The 9,810-nt window shown below is 52.1% G+C and overlaps 1 protein-coding gene across 2 annotated transcripts in view; it reads right to left on the bottom strand.

Annotated features, from left to right (window-relative positions):
• Positions 1 to 347: 347 nt before the first annotated feature.
• Positions 348 to 9,810, bottom strand: part of ADAMTS17 (ADAM metallopeptidase with thrombospondin type 1 motif 17) — a 393,159-nt gene continuing 383,696 nt past the window's right edge. For both annotated transcript variants that reach the window (XM_043922552.1, XM_043922553.1), the window contains exons 22-23: positions 4,442 to 4,619; positions 348 to 3,315 (exon numbers count right to left, since the gene is read on the bottom strand). In XM_043922552.1, the coding sequence (XP_043778487.1) occupies positions 3,149 to 3,315; positions 4,442 to 4,619 (345 nt within the window). In that variant the 3' untranslated portion in view covers positions 348 to 3,148. The remainder of the gene's footprint in view (positions 3,316 to 4,441; positions 4,620 to 9,810) is intronic.

Raw genomic sequence — 9,810 nt, 5'->3', positions numbered from 1 at the left:
CCTTGCAGAGGGGCCACTGCGCCCCCACGGAGCCTGGATGAATCTACCAGCGAGGTGGCTGCTCTGTGTCAGACTCTCAGCCTCAGGGCTCAGCTGTCAGACCTTCATGCCTCCACCCAGGGTTCTGCAGGACTGCATAGCTTGTCAGCGCTCCCTCAGGGAGACGCAGCCACCAGCTGCCTTTACCAGCGACCTCTGAAGCTGCACAACTGTGGTAAGCAGGTTGCGGTTCCTTGCAGCCAAGTCCCAGGCCAGCAGGGTGAGTGCAGCAGAAGGCAAGGACACCGTCTCCCTCCACCAGCCCTCGAGGACTGGTTTTTGTCTTTTACTTCACAGACAGCTTAACGTTGTTATGGAAGAACATTTTATTAAACATATTCAACTCACTTCCAATGAAATGATTAATTTTTCATTTACAGTGGTGTCCAATGTTTGTCTTCTGTTCTTTTTTTTTCTTTCAAACCAGCACCAAAAAGTAAAACAAAAATACCATGGGTACAGTACGTAAGTTAACTAATGGAAAATATATACATTTGACTCTGAAATGAAGAAAAGAGAACAAAGCAATGATATTATTGCCATTGAGGATCTTTCCCTGTGTTCTGATAATATCAAGCCATGGTCAGCTGAGAGGGTTTCATTTGCACCAATGAAATAGCACCATACGATTGTGAGAGTCTGTAGTTAGTAACACATTTGTGCAACCAAAAAGGTACAGTACTTGAGTGACAGTACAGGGTATTGTTAATAAAGAAACATCGCTGTTGCAATGACAGGGTTTCACTGTCTTCTGTACAAAGTGGAGCAAGAATGCCATGACGGCTTCACCGAGATCAACCATTGCTTGTGCCGTGAACAGAAGGCGGGCTGGTGAATTTCAGAGCGACAGTGCCAGCGAGAGCTACAAGAGCTCAGAAAAACCCGAACTTTGGGGAACCAAAGGGATGTTTAACGATAACTGAATCGATCACTTGCATTCTGAGGGTGTGGGGCCCTTGCCAGGGGCGTCCAGTTGATACGGCCAGGGTGGCCAGCGGGGAGACTGAGAGGCACCAGGAAAAGGGCTCACCTCTGGGCCATGCACAGGCTTGCCCGGCTCGGGTGGGCCCGTGGTTCCCATACAGACAGCAAGCAAGGCTGCCCTGACTTCCTTGGCTGGCTGCCCTGATTCCGCTCCTCAGCCCCCAAGGCTGAGAGCTTTCCATCCATCCGTGGCAAAGTCCAGCCCATCTGGGACTGGGGGAAAACTAAGCCCTAGCTCCCCCAAGGCTTTGAGTGCCTTGGGGGAGCCTGCTAACGGCCAAGCCGGAGCAGGGAGGACAGCGTTCTGCACAGGCTCTGGGCAGCCGCGGGAGCTCACCCTGCAGGTGGGCTGCCCCAGCCTGGCACTCTCCGGGGTCTTTCCACAGAGCACCTAAGGAGCTTTCTCAACACTTCTCACAGATTCAAGTGGAACCGAACAGATGCTCGGCCATCCGACCACTTCTCTGCCTCCGGGGTAGTAACAATCAGAAAGCAAAGCCAGCCCGCAGGGCAGGCTGGAGAGGGCAGAGTGTCTCTTTCTTTCTGATTTAAGCTGACTCCAAAGTTGTGACGTCAAAAACACAAACACAGATACATAAACACAGCACCAATAAATCAAGAAGCACTTGGAGATGATCCCATGGAGATTAGCCTAAGTAAAATTCCCCTCTGACATAAGGGAGGAGAGGATGGGTTTTTCATGATAAAGTCCTTGAACAGAAGCACCCATCAAACACCCACTGAGCTGGCCAGCAGACCAGACCTCCCAGCATGCCGGGTCCCCTTCCCCAAGCTCCCCAGCAGGCAGGGTCTTACCATCTTTTGTGCTTTCATACACTCCTGTCATCCCCCTGGGCTCAGAGAGGGCCCAACTATGAGGGGTAAGGTGACCATAGGAGGCAAACATCTTCTTGAGGCTTTTCTGTCATCCTTGCCCCACTAATGTGGGTCAGTAACGACAGCATCACAGCGATGAACACTGCACGGTCTGGACCACAGGAGAGTGGGATGGGCACACAGCCATCCTGGGCAGGGGGCACTCCTCCACCAAGCTGAGTGGTCCTGGAGGACACCTGCCCCATGTCAGAGTGAAGCACCAGGTCTGAGCCTGAGTCAGAGCTTCCAAGAAGAATCAACTTCAGATAGATGGCCAGGGTCAGGGTGAAGCCATCTCTAATGGGCAAAGCTTTGTGAAGTACTGGCTAGAGCAGAGGTCCCCGGGAGCAGAGAGGGAATGCCCCCAGCCTCACAAAGCTGTGCTGAGCTCACCTCGATGCAGGCAGCAAGCCCAAGGGCTAGACCAGCATGTGCCTCCGCACACAGCACCTTGAGGAGCAGCTCTTCTGTCTCCCTGTGTGGGGGACCGCAGAGATCTGAACACTAGCTGCATCCTCTAACCCAGACACCACTGGAACATTCTCCCCCATGTGGCTGGTGTGCAGAGCTACGTAGCCCTGGCATCCTTGGTGGTTCACACAGACTCAGCCTCCCAGGGACAAGACCTCCGAGGAGAGATCCAGGACCTAGAAAGCATGTTCCCTGACCTGGCACAGCGCCACGTGGCGTCCTGGTGGTGTCCGGGAACTCCGGCAGCGCCCCCTCTCCGGAGAAGCCTCCTCCCATCCAGAGCATCACTGGCTTTGAGAATAAAGCCTGTTTTTAAAGGAAAGCATCTCATTTTTTGGGATATCCTCCCCCCGCCCCCCACCCCCACCCCGCGGTACATCGAGCACTGGGAATTCAAACGTCAGAGGAAAAGTCAAGACAGGGGCGCCCGTGACGTCTCTCTTGACGACCGTCTGTCAGAGGTGTTCCCTTTGAGGTACGTGGAACTTAGAAATTACAATTATTTTGTGACTCATGCCTATCTTTTTTCCTTATCGTAGAAAGCCATCCAGTGGCTGTTAACAATATATTAAGTATAAAAGCATTAAGCAAACGTCAAGTCCACTCTCAAGTTCCATGCAGTCGGATTCTCGGGACAGTCTCCGGGGTGAGCCGCGGTGTGCCTCGGTGGGTCCCGGCCGCAGGCCTGGCGGGCTCTCAGGCGGGTGGGCTTTCATCTAGCTGTGTCGTCGGGACTCAGACCTCGCGTCGGAGCATCGCGGGACCACCGGGCCGCCTGTCAGGAGCTCGGCGGCGGGGGCGGCTGGCGCATCTTGTTCGCATAGAAGTCCCTGCACGTCTGGCAGCAGCGCTGGTACCACCGCATGTCCTGGCAGAGGTTCTTCTCTCTGATGACCCTGCAGTACACTGTCCATTGGTCCCGTGTGCACTTGTAGGTCAGAGCCGCTGAGGGGACGGTGGAGAGAGAAAGCCCAGGGGTTACGGGTGCCTGCGGATGACACTCCCGGCCGCCCTCACCCACGTGGACGCTGGAACCCTGCACAGACCCGGGGGACCACGCCCCTGCCAGGGCCCTAGCATTTAAAAGGGACACTCTGAGTCCAACCTGACCATTTCGGGGTTTGGTGTGAGGGCACTGCCCCCCTGCTTCTGAGCTAAATGTCATGCACAGTCATTTTACAGGTGAGGATGCCATCTGTTGGCATTTATAAAACAGAAGGGCGCAGGGACTGGACATCCAAGGGCCCACAAAAGCACACAGTCACAGCACAAGCAAGTGGCCTGAATCGCCCTGCTCTCGGTCATGCAGAGACACAGTCCTGCCTCAGCGAGGCCTCTGGAGGATACCAAGGAGGGCTGTGCGTGCCAAAGCCTGGTGAACACCTCGGCAAGCTTGAAGACCCCCCCCCACCCCCCAGTGAAGCTTGTCTGGAAACCCCTTCACGTTGGTGGCATCCCAGCATTAGGGAAAGGGGCTCTGGTTGGGAAACTGTTCCCGAGGGATTTCTATTCAGAAAAGCAGAAACTCTTTCAGTGGAATCATCAGATCAGTGCTAGACATTCTTCTTTTGGGGCCACCACTGGCTGGGGATGTAGCCAGGTAAAGGGCTGAGTTTGGAGCACTGCTCACACCAAAGCTCCCTGCTGAATTGAAGACTCCCATCTGTCAACACCTCTGTTTCCTTCTTGAGCATCAGCTTCAGGACCATTCCATGTACGTATCACCCAGATTTCATAAATGACACCCCCAGATCCTTCCATTTCCTGAGTAAGCACCTCCCTTTGCCTCCTTTGTGCAGAGAATCCCAAAACATTTGAGGAGCATTCTCTCATGTTGCCCTTTGTTGGGAGAGGGGCTCAAGGGTTTGAGGCATCTTTTTCATGACAAGGAATGAAATTCCATCTCTGAAACCTCAGATCCTCTCCAGAACTGACACATGTTGGCCTCTCCAGAGCTCACATAAGCCCCAGGGAGCACGTTTTCTGGCTTACAGAATTCCCACCCCAGTGGGGACTCCCTGGCCAGGGCATGCAGCAGCCCCAGGAGTGGGGGCTCGGCAGAGGCACTCACCGAGGCGAGGGGAGGTGATGGTGTTCACGTTGATCTTGTCATTGCAGACTTCCTGGTGGCACTGTTTGTAGGCGGCTGGCTTGGCAAGGGCAGGGCACTCGTTGCCATGGCGCCCGGTGACCTTGTGCATGCACTGCACCACGCGGGACTGCAGGCCCTTCCCACAGGTCGACGAGCACTGCCGAAGACAGGGAGAGCTGAGCTCGGGCTGCGGGGCTTTGATGATGCCACTCCTGGCTCTGGTCCCTGCATGTCATTCCTAAGTGCTTGAAATAATCATAGTTCAAGAGGGCTTGGCTGCATACCAGTGGCCCGAAGGAAAACTGTTTCAAGATGTTACAGACCGCATGTCTGGGTCCCCTCCACCTCCAAATATTTAATGCCCCTGTGTGTGTTAGTTGCTCAGTTTTGTCTGATTCTTTGCGACCCCATGGACTGTAGCCCACCAGGCTCCTCTGTCCATGGGATTCTCCAGGCAAGAAAACTGGAGGGGCTTGCCATTTCCTTCTCCAGGGGATCTTCCCAACCCAGGGACTGAACCCGGGTCTCCCCCAGACAGATTCTTTACTGTGTGGGTGACCCAGGAAGCCCTAATCCCCAGTGAGATGGTATTTGAAAGTAGGTCCTTTGGAAGGTAATTGGGTTTAAATGAGGTCATGAGGGTGGGGCCCCCATGATAAAATTAGTGTACTTATAACAAGAGGGAGACAGATCAGGGTTCTTTCCTTCCACCATGTGAGGGCACATAAGAAGGCACCTGTTTGCAAGCCAGGAAGTGGCCTCTCACTAAGAGCCAATACGCTAAGCACCTTGACCGCAGACTTAGCCTCCAGAACTATGAGAAATAAATGTCTTGTTATTCAAGTCACCCAGACTGTGGTATTTCATTACAGCAGCCTGAGATGGCTAAGACACATTGCTGAAATATTAATTTATGCTCATTGCACTTTACCTCCCACCCTCTCACTCCTGTTCTAGAGAACCAGCTGGGCTTTAAATTCTCCAGATAGTGAGCAGGATGGCTTGCTGGTACCCAGGAAGGGACTGAACCTGATGACCACAGGGATATCTCTGGCACTTTGTGCTACACAAGGCTCCCAGGCATTTGCCCAGCCCTGGATGTAGGGAGGAACCCAATAATCATGCAGTTGAATTTCCATAAGCCTGGAAGGGTGGAGCTCAGACTTAAGTAAAGATACAGGAAATGAAGAAGTGCAACCTTTCTTGCATGATGGACTCATGGACTAATACAGGGGCTAACAGTTTCAATTTAGACACTCAATCCCTAGTTCTTGGCATTTCCAGCATTTGCAGATGGATAAAATCAAACCAGTGTAGTTTGGCAGACCACCCCGCCCTCCCACAGAGAGGCCTTGTAAGACTGTGTTCTTTCTCCTGCTCTTCTTCTGGTTCCTCCTTTAAAGTGTTTTACAGGGAACCTGCCCAGTATCCAGCATCAGGATTCCCTCGCCCAATCCTGCTTGCCAGGTCCTTGCCCTCACTTGCTTTCCTGGGAGCCCCTACAACCGCCTCTCCATTAAGTTATTCAGCTCCCGGCCAGAGAGCCTGGCCCACACACATACTCTCTTCATCTGGGGTCCACTAACATGCACACAATCTGTGGTTTACAGGGTTCTGAGAGCACTCTGGAAAACTTGAATAAAGCAAAGACCACAGGTGCAGCCGCCCAGCAGGGGTGGACACGGGCACCTAGGGGTGAGAGAGGGGAGCAAGGCCTCTCTGAATGCCACGCGTAGTGAGGATGCCAGGCGCTATCTGCATCATGTGTCTCCCCATTTCTCCCCTCGGTCCCACCCTGGCCTGTGCTGGAGGAAGGGCCTTCTCCAGGGCCTGGAAGGAGCCCTCCTGCACAGGCTTGATGCGGAGCCCTTCATCTGTGAGAAGCGGCCATCGTCTGTGCTCCCAAAGGAGCTTTTGAGCCCCAGGTGAATTCCTCTGCTTTCTAGTCTAACAAGCAAGATCACAATTTTTTTTTCACTTTAGAAGGATGAAAGGCTCAGAGGGCACAGTGCTCAGACAGGGCACAGCCTTTTCAAACCATAAACGAGGTAGGAAAACCACAAGTGCCCCCTTCCCCCACCTCCTCTGCTGAGGGTCCTGGCACGTTCAAACCAGAATAGACTCTCCCTGAGAAGCAAGGCTATGCGCCTTGCTTCATGTCCATCTTCTTGGTAAGTCCATCAGGGGATGCTCGCATCTTGGAGAATCCCTCTTGCATGATAAACGCACATTCCTGGGTTCCACCCCAGAGCTCCGGAGTTGGTACAGGAGCACAGGGAAGTTTGAGGGGTGCTGTGTGGAGGAAGGAGGTCACGTGAGGACGTTCCCACAGACTGGATACCCATAACAGGTGCCACAGCCATGTGACTTCTGCCTGGAGGGCATCTCCGAGGGAGAGGTTGCAGGCTGGGATCTGCTGCGTGGGATCACCTGGAGAGCTTGGAAAGATCTCGACGCCTCAGACCCATCAGTATCCCTGGAGGAGGCACCAGGATCAGTGTTTCTCAAAGCTCTCCAGGTGACTCCAACAAGCAGCCAGAGCTGAGAACCTCTGACTCATCTGAATTTCTTCCCTGGGTCCTGGGTAGTCTGCAGAGCTCCATTTTCTTGCAACGAAGTAGTCAAGTATTTGTATACAAATATGTGTAATTAAGCTACCTAGGTGGCACTAGTGGTAAAGAACCTCCCTGCCAATGCAGCAGATGTTTAAAAGGCCCGGGTTTGATCCCTGGGTTGGGATGATCCCTTGGAGAAAGGAATGGCAACCCACTCCAGTATTCTTGCCTGGAGAATCCTATGGACAGAGGAGCCTAGCTGGCCACAGTCTGTGGGGTTGCAAAGAGTCAGATATAACTGAAGTGACTTAGCACAGATGTGTAATTAAGCAAGAACAGACATCCACCTGCAGTCCCAAATATTAAGTTTATATAGAGATGTTGTGTTGCGTGCTAAGTCACCTCAGTTGTATCCAGCTCTTTGGGACCCTATGGACTGTAGCCCGCCAGGCTCCTCTGTCCATGGGATTCTCCAGGCAAGAATACTGGAGTGGGTTGCCATGCCCTCCTCCAGGGGATCTTCCCAACCCAGGGGTCAAACCCTTGTCTCTTATGTCTCCTGCACTGGCAAGCAGGTTCTTTATCACCAGTGCTATCTGGGAAACCCAGAGAGGTGATAGGTGTGCGCAAATACTAGAAGTGAAGCCTTTCATTCAAATTTATTCTTGGAAAAGAATAAATTGCCTAAGTAACAACAAAACCTTTCACAGTTCAGGACAGGGGTAAGGGGTGCCCTCAATTATTTGTAGCAAGATCAGCTGGGGGTTAAAAGAAAAAGAGAAGCAAAGAAATTTAGCTTTCTTCTGGAAGTAGGACATCATAGTCCATTAAATTATGAGGGAGGGTGGTGTAAAAATGTTTAAAAATCACTTGAAAAGTAATCTGGGATGTGGCTATCCGCAGAGACTGGAAGTCCACACCAACAGGGTAAGTGAAGGAAATGGCCCAGGGTCCTGAGCGCTTAGTTGCTCAGTCCTGTCTGATTCTTTGAGACACCATGGACTGTATGTAGACCATCAGGCTCCTCTGTGCATGGGATTCTCCAGGCATGAATCCTGGAGTGGGCTGCCATTTCCTACTCCAAGGGATCTTCCCGACCCAGGGATTGAACCTACGTCTCCTGCATTGCAGGCAGATTCTTTATTATCTGAGCCACCAGGGAAGCCTGGTTCTGGGTCCCGGCACAGTGCAAAGTGCTACGAATGAGAGCAAAGCCTTGTCTGTTCTAAGCCATGCCAACACAGAGCAAGGGTACCCAGTGCAGAGCAAGGCCATGCCAACCTTGTGAGGGAACATCCAATGAAAAGAGTACATCCAAAAAAGGCGGCATCTCAGTGGATGGGGATGGCAGTGCCCTGCACACTGGCAGACTGAACAAGGGATCAGAGGGTAGAGTGAGTGACAAAGAAGACAGACGTTGCAAATACTAGGATGCACTTTACAAAAGCTTATAGTCACCTGTTTTCAAACCTGCAGGAAATAGCAATTTTATCAGGTTCAACTTTATAATATGATAAAGACAGAAAATAGCAGTATTTCTATTAAAACATAACATATAAACTTTAAATATGAACATATAATTACATGACTAAGTTACATATTTTAAGTAAGCATTTGAGTCCACCTACACCAGTAAAGACTTTTACATTTAAATTGCTCATAAGTTTTCTTAAAGCCCTGCTCCCTGGGAAAGCAAGTGTGTGTGGAGCCTCATTTCTGTGACTACTGGGTACTTGGGGAAGATGGAGCCGTGTGTGCTACTGGACGGACCTCTGGGCCTCGTGGCGTCTTGACTTGGCTCACCGGTGCCACCTGCCGTGGGAGACTCAGCAGGAGGAAGAGCGGGGTGTCCTAATGCTCCCTGGAGAAGGAGGTGGGCAGGCCGTGGTGGGGTTTCTGGGCCCCCAGGAAACTCTACACAGGCTAACAGAGAAGGACCTGGGACTCTGGTCTTACTTCCATGGCCTTCTGACTGCGAGGTATGCAGACCCTGCCAGCCAGGCATTTCCTGCCCAATGTCTCTCGCAGGTATCATTATTATTTATGTGCAATCAGGGCAAGGGCTCAATCCTACAGACCTACTAAAATCACACGCAGAACTCACAAGGCCTCTAGTGTGAAAGGACCAATGACTGTTGTAAAATTCAAGGGCCTGGGGTGACCTGGAAGACTGATCTCCCCCTGAGAGTTCTCAGTCTTGTTTATTAACATGCTCTGGGGCTGGGCTGGGGCAAAGCACTCGGTACACCTCCAGCCTGTGTGTGCAGCTTGTTCTGTCTGTGGGCTCACCTGCAGGATTCCACAACAGTGTGGAACATTTTACAACCATCCGCTGAGCTAGACGGCTGTCAGAGTCTTGCCCAAGGTTACAGGTAGTAAGTGGGAAAGGAGGGACAGGATCCCAGCTGCCCCAACCCATGGACTGAATTTCATCTTCCTGTATGCATTAGAGGTTGTACTGGATGGAGCTTCTATGTGGGGCCAGGAACCAGAAAAACAGGGCATTGCCCAGACCCACCATTTCTTCATTATTTTTCCTAGCTCAGTCACTGATTGTTTTCCCAGTCTGTAAAAAGAACTGCCCTACGAGATCACAGAGGGTGTCTCCAAAGTTCTGCAGAGACTCAGCATCTGTCCTCATGGCTTCCCAGCACATCCAAGAGGCAGGGCCGGGCCAGGTGAGAGGCTGGGGCTGATGCTCAGCTGCTGTGGGGGTCTGCTGAGACCCTGCAGACACTGCCCCTCATAGGGATTTGACTCTAGGATTTGGGCTTCCCTGACAGCTCAGTTGGT

This window comes from Cervus elaphus, chromosome 13 (genome assembly GCF_910594005.1).
Source record: "Cervus elaphus chromosome 13, mCerEla1.1, whole genome shotgun sequence".
In the NCBI taxonomy this organism is placed as follows: Eukaryota; Metazoa; Chordata; class Mammalia; order Artiodactyla; family Cervidae; genus Cervus; species Cervus elaphus.
Note: the sequence above shows the minus strand (reverse complement) of the source record. Positions and strands in the feature narration are given on the sequence as shown.